We start from the raw sequence: 24,213 nt of genomic DNA on the forward strand, positions 1-24,213 counted from the left end.
TATTAAAAAGTCAAGGGTCAAGAGCCCAACTAAAGCAAACACTGACCACTATAATGGTAACCCTATACATTTAGCCTTTTCTCCTTCAGTGATTCTGTTTGTGAACTTTAGGTGTCTTCAATAACTCTGTTTTGGGGGCCTTAAGACACAAGCTTTTGAACATGATGCCTGTATCATATCTATATAAGCAACAAAAATGTGAATTTGTAAAAAGGCTGACATCATGTGCATGCATATAATGTTTTCGAAGGGTGTTTCATGATCGCCAACTACTGGCCTGACATGTATAACATAGCATTCTTTAGCATAGTGTTTTTTGTTGTTGTTTTTTTTTCTTTTACTATTTTTTTACTATTTTTTTTTTCTCTCAATGAAATCAATATTTTTGTGTAAATTTTACTTAATTTTTTCATGTTCTTCTACTCATTTTGAATGGTTGCTTGTAAGCATCTAATTTGATTATTTCTAATCAATTCTAATGTGTTAAATTTAATTAATAATATTGGATGTAAAATTTTAAACAATTTTATTGAGTAAATAAAGTGAATCATTTTTTACAGTGTAGAAATAATTTAAAAGGGTCACTTGCAAGTCACAGCAGCGCAAATTATGTGCCCAACAACATCTGATTCAATTATTATGCTAATTAACAGTGAGTGGTGGTTTCAGACATTATAGTACTGACTCTTATTCTGCATGAAAGAATGAAAAGACCTTGCTGAAGGTGGAGCTATTCGACCAATCAGATTAAAGCAGCATTTCAGCGCCGCCCACAAGGTCGAATTAAATATTGAAGCCATAAACCGATTTGTGAACCTCAAACGAAAAATGAGAAATCGAGCCAAAATCTCATTTTCCGTTTGTTAAACTAAACGGAAAAACGAATAAACGAGCCATTTTTCCATTTTTCGTTGTTGCATTCTAAATAGGAAATGAAATGATCAAAACGTACACGGACCATACACTGACCTTTTTTTTGTTTTTTTCATCCAATTTTCTAATACTATTATTTGATGACAACAATACATTTGGAAAACAAAATACAGCCATTTCTGCTTTTTTTATTTTTAAACAAAAAAACAAGCTGCACCCTTTTTTAAATTTCATCTTTCATTCCAAAATAGAATAATGAATGAACGAAAAAGTACATGGACCGTACACGGACCTTATCGAATTGTTTCAGTTGTCTTAGTCAAGTTGCCAAGGATGAAACTAATGCACAGTCAGAGGCCTTACCCACATGTATAAAATGTTGGCTGAAATGCAAATCTAAGCCACAGAACAGAAACACAATGTAACAATGAACAAATGAAGAAAAGAGAATGGTAAACCTAAAATCACAAATGTTTGCAGCCAGTATATATATATATATATATAGAGAGAGAGAGAGAGAGAGAGAGAAAGCTTTACTACAGGAAGTTATCATTCTAAATTCTAAATAATTTTGTCAAATAAATGATGCTTTCCTTGAAGTAACCTTGTATCTTTTTTTTGTGTTGAAGGATGGCATATCTAGCTGGCCGTCTTGTCAGTGTTCTACAAAAGGAACAGTCGGGTCTCGGAATTACAGATGAAGACCGCCTGTGTGTCCAAATTGCTGCTCTGTGCTATAATTTGGGTGAGTGCCATGAAAGAACATTTGCACAAATGTAAACAGATAAATTAATTTAAATTATTTTAAGCTGTACAGGAATACATTCTACATAGCAAATAAATACAAACCAAACCTGCTAAAAGACTTCATTGCTTTGAATTTTAAAATACAGTAGGTGGACATCCAAAACGTTGCTTCTACCGCCGCCGCGGCGTCTGTAAAGTGCATTAGCAGCTTTTGACCGCTGAGTGGCGCTTTAATCACAAGTTTTCAAACAAGCGCATCAAAGCACATTTTCGCAAATAGACGTCAGTTTTGCCTCTCTGATGTGTTACATTTGACGGCTGCAGTCATGGAAAATGAAAGAAAAACACTATAGTTAAAATATTTAATATTCACAGATGAAAGTTTGGTAATTATGAAGTTATGTGCATTTCTAAGAATGAATTCAAGCAGGATAAATGTCAAGCCTGTGCCTGAGCCTGTGCTTATATTTTCTCTTAACTACACAGTATTACACCATATTTTAGATTTGACACATTTAATAGGTGTGCAGTATTATTTATATAATATGAATTATGTGTTATATTATTCAAAATAAATTGTGGTTTACTTTGCATCGTAGCATTAAAAGTGGTAGCCTATTTTAGTGAGCTAAGCTACATGGATTTATATGCAAAATGTCAATATTCTCATATATTAGGCCTATATTTTAATTTATATTTTAAAATTCCTTTAATAAAACAACATGCATTTTTGTTATTCGTTACCCATCCTTTATTTTGACGGATCAACTTCTTGTGAAAAATATGTCTGTACACTGATTAAGAAATTGTTGCATGGTTTATAAATTATGTCCTTTATTTTAGTAAAACATGAGGCACTGCATAATTTTGCTCCCATTATTTAGGCCTAATTAAAACAAGAAACGAATATATTAAACCTGCACAATTAAGCTAAATCACTGAAAATCTAAAGAATGGACTGATTAATAAAACATCCTCACGATTACACTCAAGTTCTCTCATTATAATCACCAAAGTGCAAATGATGTAAAAAAGAGCTTCATTAATAGACAACTTCAGTGATTTTAAAGGGAGCCGCTGTTACTTGCTTACATAGAATTTAAGTTAAAAAAAAAATTAATTGCAGCCGCATTTAAATGCAGGTGTGTAAAATGTCTGCGTGCAAGATTTGCGCGGCGCGAGTGATGCTGATGTGGCAGCATTTATTCTTATTTGTTTTACCTTCATTACAAATCTTGTTTGGTTTTATTTTGGATAATTGCATGTAAAAAATAATTTACGTTGTAATGCATATGCAAAATGTGAATAATTATTCATATTCAAGTGTTTGTGTGAAAATTATTAATGCGCATGCAGGACAGGGAGGCGCCCTCTAGATCACTGGAATTTTTTTCCTGATAATGAATAAACTTAAAATTGTGGTGTCTCACATACATGAGAAATATATCTACAGAATGCTTGAAATGTCTTTTAATTGAATCAATTCAGAACGAAAGCATTATGTAATCTGTGAACGTTGTATTTCCCTTTAAAGGCGCTTTCATGTGGAGCGAGTCAGCACTGTGAAATTCATCTTGCAGCCGACAAGAAAACATTTGTTTATTAATAAATAATTAAAATGTCTCATTTTTTTTTACAATTATTAGGCTACTTCTGCCTGTGCTTTGGGGCAAACTTAATGCATGTGCTTGAGCGCAGAATATATTAAGGCTCATTATGGATTATAGATGTAAATGTAATATAAACCTGATTAGTTGAATAATGACAAATGAACGACTAGTAACTAGAAAAATCTTACGTGGGAAGCAGACCTATTAAATAGCCTCTAGACATCTCTGTTAAAGTTTTTAAAGCATTTTATATGCGTTTGCATACATTCTTCTTTCAGAACGGTCTGTAATGGAGAGATACCTTAACACTGATTTTTCCTCTGAAACACAAAAACAAAAATTGAAATAAAATTGATATATTTTTTTGAGAATGGCCAACCCTTCTCTGCAGATATTGTTGCTTCTGGTTTGTGCATTGTAAATAGGCTACAAAAAAAATAATAAAATAAATAAATAAATAAACAAATAAATAATAATGTCTCCAAAAACTCCAAAATGTTTTTTTGTCATGTCTGTAATGCATGTGCAGGGTGCGATTTGCCGGGGGGGGATGGGGGGGATTTCCCCCCCTCTGGTCTATGCAACCCTGCCTCTGCTGAATAACTTTTATCCCCCGGTGGGGATAAAAACATTATGCAAACCCGCTCTGACGTCCCGATCTGAATCAAATGATTCGTGATACACGCTTTGAAGTCCCGATCTGAATCAAATGATTCGCGATACATGTTTTGAAGTCCCGATCTGAATCAAATGATTCGCGATACACGCTCTGACGTCCCGATCTGAATCAAATGATTCGCGATACCTTACTGTCTATGCGCGATACACGCTCTGACGTCCAGAACTGAATCAAATGATTCGCGATACGCGATCCGATTGGAGTGCTTCGAAACAGTGAATCATTTTGCGACGCAATGGTTTAACTGATTTAGAGTTTCAAAAAGCTCCGTTGTGTTCTTTGCTCGCTTTATGTAATTTGTTGTTTGAATAACCGTGGACATTAAATCATTACAATTAATAGGCTTAATGTAGGCTTACAATGTTTTTATTAAACTGAGATCACACTAAATACAATTTCCGTCGTATTAAAAACATTTCATAAAAATTTTCAAAAGCATCCCCCCTCTGTTTTTTTTCACAAATCGCACCCTGCGCATGTGTATTCCCAAATCTAAAAAAGCCTATAAAACATCATAGACGGCTCATACTGATGTTTGGACTCTGTTTGGGATTTAGAAAAACATAAAGAGATGGTTCAATATATTGGTTATGAAAAGGCTAAAAAAAAAAATAATTAAAATAAAAAAAACAAAAAAAAATAATATTTAGACGAAACAAAATAAAATTAACGCAACAGTTTGCGAATTTATTAATTTTTTTTGAGTTAAGGCAACTTCCTCTGAAGTTATAATAACTAATAAACTATATTGCACTATACATTAGTCAACATTTGAAGTGGATCAAAACCTTTCTTCAAAGTTGCCCTAAAACGAGTCCTATCTAAACCTGTTCTGCAAGTTTGATACCCTCATAAGACACTGTCCATATGAAAGACCAAGAGATTCACACATTTATATCAACCCCCACAAGCTATACAGAACTACCCCAAAACCCCAACCCCCTCCAGCTGAACTGAACTTGGTCTGTTTGTTGGCTGTGAGGAACGGTGTGTTGTCATGTTACTGTGCTGAAACATGCCTGCACTCACAGCAGCCCTACTCTTTTTATTCATTATTTTCCCGCAGCCCATATTATTGTTTTCACAAGACCATAATAATAACAAATTATCAATTGATAATTAATCATTATTTTATGAAAATCATTGTTATTTGTGAACGCAGCGTTTGCAGAAGGCTTTAAGACCAAGCGGAGTCCTCCATCAGCTGCTCCGCTTCACAGCGAGTGACTCGCGCTAACTGCACCCAGCTTCAAAGTCCACAAGTTTTGATTTAACTATATCAGTTTGAGCGAATACAACTTACTGATCATGAGCCCAACATTTAGCAATACAGAAAAACATTCAGTCTACCTTAAGGAAGATGTATTTCATTGTAAGTTAATGCTGTTAAATAGAGAGAGAAAGAGAGAGAGAGAGAGAGAGAGACAGAGACAGAGAGAGAGAGAGAGAAATAAAAAAAACCGTGTTGGCTGTTCCTAAACTTGGAGCTCATTATATTGAAGTACAAATCCAAACACCAGAAGCAAACTCTCAGTGTTCTTTCATTGAAAAGTATGCATTTTATTTATTCACAGGCTATATGGTTGAAATAATATTTTAGTTCAAAAACTTTAAGTGCCATTTTTAAAAAAAAAAATGCTTTATTGGCTAACGTTTCACAGACCTTCAGTTGTTATGCTTTAAAATCCCATAACATTTGTAATTTCACAGTATTTTCACCTCCTAAATCACTAACCTTTAAAGTCACAATTCTACAATGGTAAAATTTACTCAGGCCGATGGCACTTTTAATTACATTGTTTTTTTTTTTTGTTTTTTGTTTTTTTTTTATAATAATTGTAGCCTACATAAATAGGCGAGGCAAAACAAATATGAATAATATTTGGATCGTCCATTATTTTTTCCCTAATTTTCTTAAAGAATAAACACTTATTTTCTACAAGAATAAACATGATAACATATTATTAATTCATAGAAATAATTTAAGCAATTAAAATCTGATAACATATTATTAATTCATAGAAATAATTTAAGCATTTAAAACCTTTTTTTAAAAAACTTGAACTTCAATACTATTAAACTGACTTTAAAATCTCAAGGAGTTTATAAGTTAAAAAGGGTCAAATGTCACAGTGCATGTTAAATAGTCTAAATGAACTTGTGAACTTGTGTTAACAATATAATTAGAACTAACAATATAATTCGATTTTTTTTTTTTAAATGAACAATTCCTGTATAAAATGGGACATAAACCTTTATATCAAACATTTTTAAATCGTCCACAGCCGAGCAATGCGCGAGGCAGGTTGAGCGTGTGAAGTAAATGTGCTGCACAAAGTCATTTTCAGATGCAATGAAAATAAAAAAACAATAAAAAACCCTGGATAGCCTAGATTAGGCCCAGACTCTGTTCCTAAGTATATAATAATTATAATTACCTCACAGTAACAAATTTTAACCGATTAATCACCTATTTTCATTTGCTGCATGTTATTTTATTTATTTATTTATTTTTTAAAACAGGCTAAAAAATAAATTAAGTTTGTGAGAGGAAAAAAATATATAAGTCATGTATAAGTTGCATTTTATTACATTCAGAAATAATAACGGCTGGCCTAATAATGTTATAATGTGCCAACAGGATATTTTTAGTTCCCTTCACTTTACAACAAATCCTTTAAATTTAACAAATTTATCAGAACAAAACAATAATTACAAATCTATAATTCTAATGGATAAATAAAATTGCAGTATATAATAATATAGGCTTAGCTATAAACAAAAAAAAAAAAAAAAAAATGAATAATAATTTAAAGCGAGCCATAAGGTAATGTTGGGCTCTCATTCGGGAGAAATCCAAACGTTTTCATATTCGTGATGTTGCCTATTTCAAGCTTAACTATTATTCATTAGGAAACGCGCGCGGCCGTAGTACCCATTTTGGTTGTCTACCATCTGTATATTGCCAAAATAAGCTTCCTCAAAAATCATGAGTTTCTTTAACTTCACTTTTTGAGTTAGTAAACTTAAAGTAAAATAATGAATTATTTACAATTGATAAATGAATAAATAAACTAAATAACTAATTATTAAAATAATTATTTACAAATATTCAGTGAAATTAACATAAACATTACTATTGAAATCTTACTTCACCATATTTTCATAAAGTTATTCCAGCTACACTTTATAAGTTCATAACTAAATTTGTCAAGTTGAAATACTTTATATTTCAAGTAAATACAACTTAACTGAATCAGTGCAAAAAGATAGCTCAAAGTCACATTGAGTGAGCAATATTTTTATTTTTCTGTGTTTTATAATAAGTTATTTACAGAAAGTATTTAATTTTGGCTGTGTAATACATTTTACTATATATATATATATATATATATATATATATATATATATATATATATATATATATATATATATATATATATATATAACTATAACTGTTATTATTGTTTCTTTAAGGGCATGGTCCATTCTCTCATGTGTTTGAGGACAAGTTCAACAGTAAGTGTCAGAATTTTCTACTTAACTCATGCAATTAATTCCAGTATATTTAGCAGTGTGTAGAGAGGAAAATATTAATTAGTGTATGTTTTTGAGTATTATTTTGAAATTATTAATGTTAATTTATTTAACTCCTATCTCTCTTTGTTAGAAGACCAGTGGAGGGTAAGCATCACAACTTAAATCTATCTATCTATCTATCTATCTATATATATATCTATATCTGTGTGTGTTTAACAATTCAAATGAATTTTTAAATTGTGTGTTACATACTAGGTATACTTAGGCCTAAATGAATGTAATATGTGAAAAAAAATTATTAATCTGCATATGTTTGTCTGATTGTTCTGATTCTCATAGCATGAGGATGCCTCGGTTCAGATGCTTCAGTATATTGTGAATAACAATGGTCTGATAGAGCAGATGAGAATAAATAAACTGAATCCAGATGAAGACCTTCCCTTTATTAAGGAATTAATCAAGGGGGTGCAGGCTTCAGAGAGTCAGGTTAAAGCTCCTATTGTCTCTCATTACTGCAAATTAACAATATAATACAGTGTTTAAGTTCATATTTTCAATCTTTCAGCATGAAGAGAGATCCACAAACAAACCTTTCCTGTATGAGATTGTGGTAAATCAATTGAATGGTGTTGATGTCCGCAAGTGGGACTATATTGCACGGTGAATATAATAGCATTTTAAAAATGCTAATACTGTTTATTATTAACATTTATAATTGTGTAGTTATATGTCTATATATGTCTTGCTCTATCACTGTATCAACTTTAAATTAAATGTTCCCTCCTGGTGGAATGACCTGCCCAACTCAATCCGAGCAGCTGAGTCCTTAGCCATCTTCAAGAATCGGCTTAAAACACATCTCTTCCATCTTTATTTGACCCTTTAACTTTTGCACTCACTATTCTTATTCTATAAAAAAAAAAAAAAATCTAACTACCTTTCTAATCTTTTTGTATTCTATCTATTTTCTTTTCATTTATTATACAATTATAAAAAAGACCTCTAACACTATAGCTTGCGCTATTCTTTTTCTATTCTATCTGTTTTCTTTTTATTTATTATATTATTTAAAAGCCCTTGCTACGTGTACTGTGTTTAAGCTAACTGAGACTTGTTATAGCACTTATATATCATTGGTCTTTTGTTGTTTTTGATTGCTTCCATTGTCCTCATTTGTAAGTCGCTTTGGATAAAAGCGTCTGCTAAATGACTAAATGTAATGTAAATGTATCAACGCTTACAATATATAACATAGTGTTTGTGAAATGCCTTTATACACAATAGCCTTAGCTTCAGATGGCTTGCCCGCAGACAGCCCACATTATGACTAATTATAATATTTTGAATGCAGTACAGCTTCACATTAATAAACAGGGAAATGTGTTAATGTTGTAAAATTCATTAATTATGAAAGACTTCAATTTCAGCTGTAAAGCAGCTCTGCAGTAGACAATAGTGTCTTCATTCAGATCAGTTCAATAACAGTGCAAATGTTGCAAATTTCATCAATTCTGAAACAAACAAGGAACTAATATTTGTGAATTAAATAAATGTACCGTAAGCTTCAAAAACAACTGATGTGGTGATTATTTGTTGAATTTTTTTTTTTTTTTTTTTTTTTTTTTTTTTTTATACAGAGACTGTCATATGCTTGGCATTCCAAAGAACTTTGACTATGAACGCCTGCTTGAGTTTGTACGAGTGTGTGACGTGAACAGAGGTGAAGAGAACAGGGAACAACACATCTGCTTCAGAGACAAGGTATGATTCCCTACATAACAATAGGTAAAAATTTTTTTAAAACAAATGCAACACCAGTCAAAACTTTAAAATAATTGTTATTTTTGAAAGAAGTCTCTTAAGGTTTGTTTATGATTTAAAAATGCAGTAAAAAAACGTAATATTGTGAAATGTTTTTAGAATTTAAAATAACTGCTTTCTCTGTGAATATACTGTAAAATGTACAGTAAAGAAATATATCGCAAGTATTAAATGAAAATTCAGACAACACAATGATAATATTGTTCATGTTATATTGTCTTCTTAATCATAAACAGCTTTTGTGGGGTAGTCTGTGTTCAAATTCAGCGTTTGTTTCTCTCACAGGTGGCAGATAATGTTTATGACATGTTTCACACCCGATACACACTGCATCGTAAGGCCTACAAGCACAAGATATGCTATATCATTGAAGAAAAGTGAGTTTTATCTGCCATCTTGTATTTTAACATTATTCAATTTGTCAAGCAGAACATGAGTTTTTCTTTTTGTATTAGGATTGCAGAGGCCTTGAGGGCTGCTCAAAGGTTTCCAGACTTACTTGTAAATGTGGAAAACTTAGACATTGAACACTACACCAAACTCACAGGTCAGAATGGAGTGCACCTAAAATATTGTTGCGTCTCTCTTTCAGCTCTTTGTGTCACTTAAAGTTCCTTTATTCTTCTGTGAGGTGTTTTGATTTTCTTTCTGCTTTAACTGAGGACACCAAAGCTTTCTCCAGCATCGGGCAGAAGGCACCCAGAACTGATACAAATACTTTCCCTAAAATCAGTGTTTTACATAATATAACAGTTCAAAGTACTTGTTTAAAATAATGACTTTAGCCAAGTTTATTTTATTTCAGTTTATTTTGATAACAGTTATTTTAACATTTATTTTAATTATAAAGTGTATGAACATTCAGAATCTTTACTACAAAAACTGTAGCCCAGTAATGACTAATATGTTAGCTTGATACATTGATTAATCTCATATTTTTTTAATATGATAGTTTCATTATAAAAATGGTGATTATTTCCAAGGTGGACATAAACTTATTAAATTATATTTACCATCTAAATCTAACCACACTGTAAAATCTAATAAGTTGGGCTTACTTAAAAAAAAGCATGCAAACCGATTGCCTTGAAAAAAACTAAGTAAAGTGAAATAGGAATAGTATATTGTACTGACAAATGCTTAGTTAGTATAGTTAACCTTACACAAGAGTTCTAGTAACTAAAAAAGAACTGTAGGGGGTACTTGAACCTTTCATTTAGGTTTACTCATGACTTCGTATAGCTACTCACTGACTCCCAGAATGCATTGCGCAGAATAAATTATGTAGTTACTTTGTTTTAAAGTTGTTGTTTTTATTTGCCAATTTTATTTGCTGTCTTGTGTCAGTAGTAGCACAACAAAAAGAGCAAATAAAATGGCTATTGTTACAATTAATGAAAATAAGTTAAATTTAATTGTTACCATCGTTGTGATTCACGTGATGAATGTTTAAGTCTGTGTGTGACTTCAGCATAGTACCACACACTATTTATGGATTATATAAAAAGCATTTCAAGGTATTTATGAAAAATAAAATCTCAAAAAGGTCATTATTAAACGCACACAAAAAAATGCTTTAACTAAAAAATAGGTCATTTTATAAAAGCAACTTATTTATTACTTTTCATTGAAATCAAATAACTCTGATTTCATGATGCATTTCTCCATTAATAGAGAGAAAATTATAGTAACATAAATAAAGTTTCAAGTGCCCAACCAGAGGGAATGCTAATCACTATAATGGTGAACTAAAAAAAAAAAACCCGGAAATTAGCAACATATTAGTGCACTGCTGCCTCTCACTGGTTTATTAATGTCATTGGTTCCTTTGTGACTACTTGAATATTTTAAGTAAGTGTCACTCAAAACAGTAAGTAAATTGTTTTATTTGCCTTGAAAGTAGCTGAAACTTAATAAAACCTAGTAAGTATAACAACTAAGTAAAGATAACTAATTCAATCTAAGTAAGGTAAACTGTTTGATTTTACAGTGTATGTGGTGTCAACAAATGGAAAGGTTAGCCAGTATTTATTATGTTAATTACTAGTAGAGACATTTTTTTTTTTCCCAAATACCATATTAGCTGTTGATCTAAGTATCTTGAACACATCTGAAAATTATTTAAAAGCTCTTTATCTTAAATATATTTTCTGTCATTTTTTGATTCTGATTTACTACACGAATCTATAAAATACACAAAATAAATAAATAAATAAATAAATAAATAAATACACTGAATATATCAAATTAGCCTAGAATCAGCTTTGCACTGCTGCCTGCAATCGTGTCATGGATCAGCCAAATTCCCATGTGTCCAGTGACACACAGATGTTTAGGAAATAAGTGCTGCTGTAAGTTTTTGTATCATCTAGTGGTTCAGAGGACCATAAAATCAAATGTGCTCAGATGCATTTTTAGCCCTGTTGTACCCTCTATCAGTACAAATGACAAACTCTCGGCCTTCAACTAGATCACATCTTTAACAAAATCCTGCATTCTCCTGAACCTGACTTGAATGAGGCTCGAGGCATCCTAGAGGACATTGTCCACAGGCGTCTGCCAAAGTTTGTGGGAGAGGCCCGACTGAAGGAACCGGCTCAATGGACTCAGGTATCTGAAGATTCAGTACAATGTCGTAAAACTCTCCAAATACAGATATTGTACAAAAACTGTTAAGAATCTATATAATTTACTTTAACCATTTTACTTTTTACTTTATCTTTTATCATTTAATTTAGCATACTTTATCTTTTCCTTTGTGTCAATATTATGATGTTTAAAATCAACTTGTATTTTTAATGTACCGTTCCAAATTCCTTAGAATCATGTGAAGGACAGCTGGAGAGACATGTGCAGGAACAACAACCTGAATGCACAGCACTTCCAAATTTATGTATGTATTAAAAAATGTGTATATAAAATTTTAATTAAATAATAAATAATCATTTTCTGGATCTCTTCTTCCTCATGGTTTAATTTGGCTTCTCTTTCAGGATCTTAAGATGGGTTTTGGGAAAGGAGGAAACCCCCTTGACAACGTCTATTTCTACAACAAGAGGGACCTGAACACAGCCTTCAGTATTCAGTCGTATCAGGTACACATTCATCTGTAGGAATCTTTATCAGACAGTTTTCATGTCATGATGAGAGATCGTAAATGGATTGTGTTTTTACTCTTCTCCCTGCAGGTGTCCAGTCTGAAGCCAGTAAAGATTTGTGAGAGGCTTGTGAGAGTTTACTGTACAGACATGGATCAGAGGGTTCAGAGGAAAGCCGAGCAACACTTTCATAAATGGTGCACAAACAATAAAGGCACCTTCATTGACTTCGGGCCTGTTTTAGATGATGATGACTCAGGTAACACTTATTGTGCTAACAAGCTAATACATTATTGGTGCATTCATATTCTTAAGTTTGTGTATGTCAATTGTCATTTATAAACTAGTTGTTATATTGCAGGAGAAGGAGCATATTGAACCACCAAGAAATGCTGAAAACAGAACATAAGAGTCACCAAACGATTCTTTTATCTGCTCTTAAAAGCATATAGATTGTGTGAGTCTAAACAAAATATCTAGGGCAACTATATATCTAGCTAGAGGGTGATTTACTATATCTAAATTACAGTTCAGTTTTGGGTTTTGTGCTTTTTGTGGTTTTGCATGGGACCAATCAAATGGATTCAGACTATTTATGTGATTTACATAACATTAAGACAATATTAAAGTAAAGTGAAATTGTGAAGTAGCAGCTTTTCTCTCTCTCTCTCTCTCCCTCTCTCTCTATATATATCTTGGGGTTTTAAAATGGGTTTTATCATTACATTAGTTTAATTTATCATCATTGCAATGTGTGTAATCAAATAATAATATGAAAATATAATTTTAAAAGTTTTACAAAATTATTTGTATCTTTTTTTTAAATGTGGACCTTCATTGAGACATTACAATTTTGGATGGTTTTACATTGCTTCATTAATAAAACTTACATTTTATTCCAACACTGTGTTTTATTGTCTGTTTTTTCTCTTAATGGGGTCTTAAACCATGTAAGTTTTAAGCACACACTGTAAAACCTGACAAGTCACAGTAACTCAAACCGTTTGAGTAAACAGATTGCCTTTACTTAAACCATGTAAGTTTTAAAACTTTACAATTATGTAATCAAGTGATTAATTAAGTGCTGATTGAGCTTTAGTGATGAACAGCTGCTGTTAACAAACAGCATCACCAGCTCCACTTATTAATAACCAGACTGACTTTATTTCTGTCAGACGTCTACAGAAGATCTTATTGAGAATTAACTAAGGTTTAGATGTTGATTTATTGTTTCATTTGAAGTAACCATGTTAGAGATCAGTGTTTGCTTTAGTTGGGCTCTTGACCCTTGATTTATGTCTTAGATTATTATTATTTTTTTGGACGTTATAACCATGTGTTTTTGAAACATGTTTGTTATAACTCAACAAACCCAGAAAAAATATGATCAGGTATTGGTTGTTATACAGCATATTGGTGATGATAATCATCAATTATGGAACTGTTCAGAGTTCAAAATCTGACTAAATAGGTGTTCTATAGTTAGTTAAGTTGATTACAGTGAAAGCCATTCAAAAAGTCAGTGGTTCTTTCATAATCAGTTAATATAAAGGATTTTCCAAACAGTTTAGTCTTCTATGGTGTAAATTAGTCACACACAGACATCAATAATCAGAATATGAACCTCAACAAACCATAATAAAAAAAAAAAAAAATCAGCATAGTGCAAAACTCCCATGTATTATAGTACAAAACTCATCCATGGCTCCCAGCATGCTCTGCTGCATTGTTTTTTTTTTTTTTTTGTCACCATTGTTGAGGTTCATATGCTGATTATTGATGTCTGTGTGTGACAATAGTATGTTCCTGCACAACTGGAGATTGTAGTTTCAGGACTGCAGATCTAGGACCGCAGGTCTAGCACCCTAGTTTTTCCTGGAAGTGCCACCTACCGTACTGGATGATATAGCGATGGCTGCAGTTTCAGGACTGCAGTTCTAGGACCCTGTTGGTTTAGTTAAGTGAAAGTGACGTGAAAGTGAAAGTGACGTGACATTCAGCCAAGTATGGTGACCCATACTCAGAATTTGTGCTCTGCACTTTAACCCATCCGAAGTGCACACACACAGAGCAGTGAACACACACACACACAACTGTGAACACACACCCGGAGCAGTGGGCAGCCATATGCTGCGGCGCCCGGGGAGCAGTTGGGGGTTCAGTGCCTTGCTCAAGGGCACCTAAGTCATGGTATTGAGGGGTGAAGAGAGCGCTGTACATTCACTCCCCCCACCCACAATTCCTGCCGGCCCGAGACTCGAACTCACAAACCCTTCGATTGGGAGTCCGACTCTCTAACCATTAGGCCACGACTTCCCTTTAGTTTGTAGTCATGTTTGTATATAGCATCAGTATATTTATCTCAGTAGAATTTGTTTTTAAATGTGATTTTTGATTCAAAATGCATCAGAGGTTAATTACTAAGTGTGCTTTGAGTCACAATTTTAAATTTAAACATGAATTTACACAAAATATAAATGAAAACTGTATATCAATTTTAAAACAATTGTAAAAAAATGGAGAACCTTAAAAGTCTTAGTCTCTTGAATTATTATACTGTATATTGATTAACCTCCTTAAGGTGAATTAGCTCATTATCAGGTAAGTTAAAGTTGGAATCAGCGTATGCAGTCACTAAAATACAGCCGATATTTTAAAGGTTGTTGAGGGGCAAGACAAGACACAAGAATGATTCAAGAATGTTTATTTATGTATAATAATTATAATTATATATATATATATATATACACACACACACATATATACATATACACACATACACACTACTGTTCAAAAGTTTGGGATCAGTAAGACTTGTAATGTTTTTTAAAGAAGTCTCTTCTGCTCATCAAGGCTGCATTTATTTGATCAAAAATGCAAAAATGCAAAAAAAAAAAAAAAAAAAAAAACTGTAATCTTGCAAAATGTTATTAGAATATAAAATAATGGTTTCTATTTAAATACCCTTTAAAATATAATTTATTTCTATGATTCAAAGCTGAATTTCCAGCATCATGACTCCAGTATAAAGTGTCACATGATCCTTCAGCAATCATTCTAATACGCTGATTTATTATTAGAATTATCAATGAATACAAAATACAAATATTTTTTTTGAAGCTGTGATACTTTTTTCAGGATTCTTTGATAAATAAAAAGATAAAAAGAAGAGCATTTACTTAAAATAGAAATCTTTTCTAACAATATACACTACAGTTCAAAAGTTTATGGTCAGTACATATTTAATTTCTTTTTTGAAAGAAATTAAACCTTTCATTCAGCAAGGGTGTGTTAAATTGTTAAAGAAGAGAATCCTGAAAAAAAGTCCAGCCACTATATTACTTAGTTATGACTTAATAATCAGTCCAGCCACTATATAACCAACAAATAACCCTGAAAAAAAAGTATCACAGCTTCCAAAAAAATGTTTGGCAGCACAACTGTTGATAATTCTAATAATAAATCATCATATTAGAATGATTTCTAAAGCATCATGTGACACTTTATACTGGAGTCATGATGCTGGAAATTCAGCTTTGCATCACAGAAATAAATAATATTTTAGAGGATATTTAAATAGAAAACCATTATTTATATTATAATAACAATTTTGCAAGATTACAGTTTTTTTTTTTTTTTTGCATTTTTTGATCAAATAATGCAGCCTTGATGAGCAGAAGATACTTCTTTAAAAAACATTACAAGTCTTACTGATCCCAAACTTTTGAACGGTAGTGTGTATATATATATGTCATTTTTGCGACAACATCACAACAGCACCAAAGCGAACCCCTTTTCCATCAGTTGCTGCATGGATAGAATGGCTGTAGGCTTCAACTCTAGGGAAAGAGAGAGCGAGAGACAGAGAGAGATAAATAAGAAACATTTGTTTAACATATTCAACTGAAATAAGTGTTAAATCAGTTATATATATATCACAGAACCACTGGCTCTTAGGATTACTTTTACTGTAATCAATCCAACTAATTACACAACACCTATTTCATCAGAGATTAGACTCCAAACAGTTCAATAATCAATGATTATCATCACCAATATACAGTATAACAACCAACACCTAGGTACAGATTAGATAAAAAAAAGCTAACCTGAATGCACTGTAAGTTGCTTTGGATAAAAGCAGCTTCTAAGAGTGTGAGTGTGTGTATAACACCTGATGATATTTTTTCTGGGCTTTTGAGTTACAACAAATGGTTACAACAGCCAGAAAAAAAACTAAGACAGAAATCAAGGGTCAAGAGACCCCAACTATAGCAAACACTGATCTCTAACATGGTTACTTTAAATGAAAAACATAAATCAACATCTAAACCTTAGTTAATTCTCAATCAAATCTTCTGTAGACGTCTGACAGAAATAAAGTCAGTCTGGTTTATTAATAAGGGGAGCTGGGGTGATGCTGTTTGTGGGGTTGTTTAATCAGATCTTGAGAGATTTAATGTATTTTATTTCAGTTTAGGCTGTGTCTGAAGTCAGTTGGAGTTCTTGTGTTTCTCTTTTCTTCAGTGATTCTGTTTGTTAACAGCAGCTGTTCATCACTAATTCACAATTATCACTCAATCCCACATGGAAAGAACCTATATGAGGATATATGCGCATATATGAAACCTATATGCAGTTTATAGGCACATATATGCTGCATATATACAGCATATATGCACATATATGATAATATATATGCTGCATATATGCATATATATGCCACATATAGTAGCAAAATTGAGGTTCATATATGTACATATACAGGCCATATAGGTCTCCTGTATTGCTTCTTTATATCCACATATAAGCCCCTATACATACAAGATATCTCCTATATAGCTCATTGCTTGATCTGGTCATTTTGTAGCTCATATCTCACTTTGGCAACTGTCATACATGATGCCTAGCTCATATTTTCTATTATCAAGGCAATAACTAAGAACTAACTAAAAAAAAAATATGCAAGAACTTATGTGTGCGAACACGTGAAATTGGTATCAGGGTCATACAGAAACATCCATTTTTCTGTCCCTAGCCTTTACAGAAATATTACAATTGAAAAACACATTAGGGTTACAATTTTTTTTATATTTTAGAAATAATTGCACAAAAAAGCTAAAGAGAAAAATAATTAAGCTGTCATTTATATGTATTCATAAGTCAAAAGGTAATCTAATAATGTGGTCTAAGTTTAAAATGTTAGAAAAAAATAATTTGAATACATTTTAAGACAATTTGCCATACCAAAAGTGGACGTTTCTGTGAGAATGACCCACCACATGTAAGTGGCATGTTATGGAATTTAAACTATGGCAATTAAGTTGAGAGGAGATGGAAGTACGCTAGGATTTTCTATGCACGTTTTTTTCCTGAATCATTTACAAGGTCACATTCTTTCTTGTATGAAGATAGTGGAAAGAACAATCAAAAAAAAAAAAAAATTGTTTTGTGGCACTGTTCGTTTTACACAGATATTTTTTTGTTAAAACAACACAAAATATATTTCATTTTCCGCCAAAACACCATTGTATTGTGCTTAATCAACTTAAACTGTTTAATTTTCCATTTTACCTTAATTATCAATCGTTAAAACTAAACGTAAAGGGTTTAAAAATTTCGTCATTCAAAAAAAAACCGGATGTGACGAATTCCAACGCATTTGGCGAGGAGCTGCATGGCGTCAGTCAGAGCAAGAATTACCAGTCAGCGTAAGAAAATCTAAAGTTTCCCCTTTGTGTTAAGTGAAAGTCTTTAATTTCTCTTAGAGTTTCTGTTTTGGGGTGCTTTTTGTTTTGCATTCTACTATTGTGTAATCGGTTTATTGCGCCGTTAATAGATGATTTTGAGCGGTTGGGAGATGTGAAAGCGCATGACATTTTGTAAAGTATTGACTTTAGTATATATATATATATATATATATATATATATATTATATATCTACATATATATATATAGTATAATATATATATATACGGACTAATTGTTCTTCAGCCCTTCTATATATATTATATATATATATATATATATATATATATATATATATATAGTATATACTAGGGCTGAAAAACAATTAGTCGACATCGACAACGTCGACAATAAAACAAATTGTCGGCAAATGTTTTTGAGTAGTGGTTTGATCTCGTATCTACCCAATGTGAGAGGCTGCAATAATGTGGTTTGACCAGTGAGGCGCTGTAGCGCAAGACTGTAATACAGCTCTCCTGATTCAGTTCAAAAGAAGAAGACATCGCTTCAGTTAACCTGAGAACCTGAGGCTGCTGAGCGGCGTTTGGATGAATATGTAAATATACTGCGCGCCTTCCTCTCAATAACTACATAAACACAACAAAAACTGACCGCGATGTAAAAGCAGCACTCAAAGAACACCATTTGATTACAGCGATGTGATGTTTGCACGAACTCTGCGGTTCGGCACGCCAGTAAAGAAAAGTCGCAGTCAAGTTTATTTTATATGACAGTCCTTATGCTATAGATTAGCTTTACAGTATTAAACATGAAATTTACAGAGTCAGTGTCGCTAGAATTATAACTTGATTTTCTGTTATAAAGCAGCTCTCCAGTGTGGAGCTAGCTAATGATAAAATCCTTTTATAAATGTGGGAAAAAAATTCATTAAAGTTTGGTTTCATCTAGCGCAGGACTGTTTTGATTATCATAACACAATAAGGTATTTTAAGAGAGATTGTATTCATTAATAAAATGTTTATCCAAAAATAAAAACGTCCTATCACTTTTACCTTTTACTTTTATCTATACCATATGGGCTTACAAAAAGAGATGTTAATAGGCAGAATGATGTGTTCCTCATATAGCTAATCAAATGGCGAATATGAGTTTCTCTCTTATCTCATTTTGTGTGCCAAATAAATCTATTTGTATAAATTAATTGTATAATAGTAATACATAAGACTTTCAAAAGCGTAAAGTAATTACCTTTATTTGTTAGCATATGTATATTTTAACTAATTGCAAAAGCTGAATAATCAATAAAATGTCTAACCATGAAATGTCGACCGAGTTTGGAGAACCCTGCTCAGCAGCAGTGAAAGTATTGAAGTTTTGTTTATGAAACATGGCGGTGTGGTCTACAATGACTTTAAACCGGACACTATGAGCTGTTTCACATATACAAATGCTCCCAGATATGTATCAGGTCCACCTTTTGGAATGGTAAACATGACACTATTCATCACTCACACAAATAAATCATTAATATTTTGATAATTGAATTGTTTGCTGTTAAACTTCTTCATTTTATTTTTTTTGTAACAAATTGCACTTCATGTGTTTACAGATTTATGCAGAATTTGAGACATACAGAATTACCATAGGCCCATTAGAATCAACAAATCTTGCCAAAATGGATCCGCATGCAAAAACTTATGAAGAATGTTTGCTTGGACGAATAATTAAACCCTCTTGGTGCCCACTAAACAGGTAAAGAACAACTGCACTCAACAAAACATTGTATTAAAACATTATTCTCTCACTGGCCACTGAGTTTTAGGGTTATGGAAATTAACAAAAAAATACAGAATAATAAGTATTAGGTTTATATTGATACAATAATACCAAAATATGTGGTATTTACTATAAACTGACAGATTACGAATGCATTAGCCTCCCCAAAACAATTTTATTTGATGCAAGGCAGGGGTGTCCAAACCTGCTCTAGTAAAGCCAGGGTTCTGTGGGAGTTTACTCTAACACACACTGCCTGGAGCTTCTAGTAAGTCTTTGTTTTTGTTTGAAATTCCAAGAACATTGATTAGCTGGTTCAGGTGTGTTTAAACTGGCTAGATCAACCAAAAATAAACATGTCATTAATACTCACCCTCATGTTTGTTTCAAACCCGTAAGCCATATTTCATCTTCAGAACACAAATGATGATATTTTTATGAAAATGCGGAGAGCTTTCTGAACCTCCGTAAAGGCTGGCAAATGCAACTGAAATGTTCCCAGACCCCAGAGTCGTAGTAAGGACATCATTAAAACAGTCCATGTGACATCAATGGTTTCAACCACACTTTAACAAAGCTACAAGAATACTTTTTGTGCAAGAAAAAACAAAAACTAGCATTTTATTAACAAATTCTTCTCCAAATCACATATTCCGCCATTATGGAGAGTAACAAGAGGCATGAACATTTCTTTCCTCTGCAAGTAGAACAAGGTCAGCACATGCGTGTCTATGTCAGCAGCACCACGCACATGCATTATTTACGTGCTGTTTAAATGGTGGAAGAATGCGATTTGGAGAAGAATTGTTGAATAAAGTCGACTATTTTTTTGGTTTCTTTGCACAGAAAAAAAGTATTCTTGTAGCTTTGTAAATTTACGGTTTAAACCACTGATGTCACGTGGACTGTTTTACTGATGTCCTTACTATGTTTATGGGTAGGGGGAACATTCCAGTTGGGTTGCTCACCGTGCAGGGTCAGAAAGTTCTCGGATTTTCATCAAAAATATCTTAATTTGTGTTCCGAAGATGATCGAAGATCTTGCGGGTTTTTTAGAACGACATGGAAGGTTGAGCAGTTAATAAAGAATTTTCATTTTTGGGTAAACTATCCCTTTAATTGGGAATATTGCTAAACTCTGCAGGACAGTGGCTTTCTGTGCTGGCAGCCCCTGACCAGTACTATATTTTCCACTGTAATGTTTGTTAGAATACCATCTTGACTGCTTGCCTGTATTTCCCATAAGGAAATAGATGAATGACTGACTTTTTTTTACTTGTAATTTTAGAAAAAAATGAAAGGCTAAAGTTCGTTGTTGCCATCTTCAGACTAATGAAATTGAAGGTATCCAAATGAAGACCTAGCAGCATGGAGTATATGGTGAGTTTTATTAAATTTTTCTGTTCAAGGTTGATAAATGCTTTGTTAAAGTTAATTACACAAGAATTGAGTACTCCATCCTTTTTAAATACTTCTAGGATACAGACATTGCCAGCAATCAGGAGGTGATCCAGAGACTCGTGGGAATCTATATGAAGGTTGCATCGTTGAAGACAGTCCAGCAGATGTTTGGAGTGATGGAAGATAAAGTTCTTCAGGACCTAGCAGTTTACAGTATGCAAAACCATGTTGCTGGGACTGATATATGGACTGAGCTTGAACCCTCCTGAACTCATGTACACATTTGGGAGTACTGAAGAAGTTATTTCTGGAGCCAGTTCCTGTTCCTGGAATAAGGTTTGATTGGTTACCCATGAATGCCAATTAGAAAATGAGAGTAGTTTGATATTTCTGCTATTTGTGTCATTTTGTAATGTGGTTTCAACTGTATTTAAACTGTGTGTAATTATTATTGCTTATTTAACAAATACACTTTCTTTTTTTTTTTGATCATTTGTGACATCTTGTCTTTTGACTCATTACAAGACAAATCACACAAAAAATGCTTTGTTGAAGGGAGTAACTTTAAAATAGAAAACCTTTAGTTAAAGTACTTAGAACTAACCTTGGATGGAACCACTGTCCATAAATTTAAATGAAGTAATTTGGAAACAAACCTCCTTATGTTGATAGAGTGTAACTAATTTGGCTAGATTGTAATAAACCAAAACATGTTCAGTTAACTTAACCGGTTTAAGTTAAAGGAAAGTGAATAAATTGATTTGGTTGGACATTACTATTTCACATAGATTCAATTGTGTTGTCACAACACAAGGAGTTTGCATAGATTCAAAAAATTCCATTAATGTTATCAAAATACAATTTGGTTGTGTGGAACCATTGTCCATAATTGAATTAAGTTTAAAGAGTCATTTTTTTTGAGTGAAGGAAATGTATAACAAAATGGTTTGTAATTTTTTTTTATTTTGTCTTGTACTATTTGATTGTTCTTAAGTAAATAAATAATGTAAATTTCTACATTTTGGGCTTTTATGTTGCCTAGCAGCTATGGATTTTAATAAATTTTACTAATATATAGGTGGACATATAGGTGCATATATACGTGCATATAGCACACATATATACGTGCATATATGTATCTATATAGGTATATGTATGTACGTATATATGTGTGCATATATGTGTACATATATGTACATATATGGGCATATGTACATATATGGGCATATGATATAGGAAAAACGGCCAATTTTATATATGTCACATTATATTAAAAACTATATCAAAAAAAATAACAATATATTAAAACATATGTTTAAATAGGTTTCTTTCCATGTGGGATTAATCACTTAATTATTTAATTGCAAAGTATATCTTCTTTCAGTGAACTCAACTGAATTAAGTTCAGAGTACTCACAACTATTAGTTTTAAACTTAAATGGTTTAAGGCAATCGGTTTCCTCAAACGGTTTGGAGTTAACATAACTTGTCAGGTTTTAGTGAGGCTGTGTCTGAAGTCAGTTGTAGTTCTTGTGTTTCTCTTTTCTTCAGTGATTCTGTTTTGTTAACAGCAGCTGTTCATCACTAATGCTCAATTATCACTCAATTAATCACTTAATTACTTAATTGCAATGTATATCTTCTTGTCAGTGAACTCAACTGAATTAAGTTCAGAGTACTCAACAACTGTTAAGTTTTAAAACTTAAATGGTTTAAGGGGCAATCGGTTTTACCCCCCTCAAACGGTTTGAGTAAACCTAACTTGTCGGGTTTTACAGGGGTACATTTAATTGTTCTGTATGCCCTGAGGATGGTCGTTTGACCGAAAAGCTTGGTGATTAAATTTGCTTTAAGGATTTCAAGTGTGCAGACAATTTATTTTTGAGATTTTCAGTCTTGGTTTGTCTGGCACCTTGGTGATCGTGAGTGCGGTGTAACTCCTCCTTAATGGGGTTAGGAAAAAAAAAATGTTCTTGATAACTGTCAGTGTCAAGCAAGTGTGCTCAGGCAGAATGTGCAGTACAGTCTGAAAGAAATATAGGTGAACCTTTACTTAAAGCCTTTATGTATAATGCATTATAACAGTAGTTTAATGCATTTTTTTTCCTGTAATGTACCTTACAATGCATTGTACAATCTCCTGAATAACTGTAACCAGTTAATACATAATAACACTTATCAATTCATTGCTACACTATACATTTTATTAATTAGTTTATAATTATTTACAACAACATATACTGTATTACAATGTACGTTTGAATATTATGAAGTATTATAACTAGAACTTTAATAACTCATGATAATGCATATATAAAGGCTTTAAGTGCTGTCAAAACATTAATACAATCAATAACTTTACCTTTTTATTTGGACTAAATAATTGTTCAAATTTTACTATAACAAATAACATAGAATACTGTTAAGTCCAATAATGTACACTCTCAGAAAATAAAGTACATAATTGTACCTTTAGGGGTACAATAGCTTGTCACTGGGGCTGTACCCTTGTGATTTGTACCTTAAGAGACCAGTTTTGTACCTTTATTTAACAGTACAAAAATTGACCCTTGAAAAAGGGTACAATCGTTGACTATGAGATATGATTATTTTTATATATATAATATATATATATATATATATATATATATATATATATATATATATATTTACACACACACACACACTGAATTAAAATCAGAATTTATTAAATCTCTTTCATTTTAAAAACATGTCTAACTGTAACATATAAACAATCATCAACCGAGTAAGTGTAACTTGCCTGAAAATGCATTTAATCTTCTCGTTTAAGTATAGTCTTTTCTTTATCAACCTTGACACTCCATGCATTAAAGTGACAGTCATAGAACAAAGGAATCAACATTTTTCCACAAAAGATCCACATTGGTGTCTATGTTAAAGATAGAATTTGATTTGCAAAAACAATGGAATAGACTCA

The 24,213-nt window shown here is 32.2% G+C and overlaps 1 protein-coding gene across 1 annotated transcript; it reads left to right on the forward strand.

Moving 5' to 3' along the window:
• The first annotated feature begins 1,507 nt into the window (after window positions 1–1,507).
• Window positions 1,508–13,270, forward strand: LOC109095067 (deoxynucleoside triphosphate triphosphohydrolase SAMHD1-like). The gene is made up of 13 exons (XM_042717194.1): window positions 1,508–1,618; window positions 7,387–7,428; window positions 7,580–7,593; window positions 7,789–7,935; window positions 8,015–8,109; window positions 9,087–9,210; window positions 9,556–9,647; window positions 9,726–9,817; window positions 11,741–11,880; window positions 12,092–12,163; window positions 12,264–12,365; window positions 12,459–12,627; window positions 12,730–13,270. Exons 4-13 carry the CDS (start codon window positions 7,810–7,812, stop codon window positions 12,744–12,746), a joined length of 1,029 nt encoding a protein of 342 aa, XP_042573128.1. The 5' UTR covers window positions 1,508–1,618; window positions 7,387–7,428; window positions 7,580–7,593; window positions 7,789–7,809; the 3' UTR covers window positions 12,747–13,270.
• Window positions 13,271–24,213: the final 10,943 nt, after the last annotated feature.

This window comes from Cyprinus carpio, chromosome B1, assembly GCF_018340385.1.
Source record: "Cyprinus carpio isolate SPL01 chromosome B1, ASM1834038v1, whole genome shotgun sequence".
NCBI classification, from domain to species: domain Eukaryota; kingdom Metazoa; phylum Chordata; class Actinopteri; order Cypriniformes; family Cyprinidae; genus Cyprinus; species Cyprinus carpio.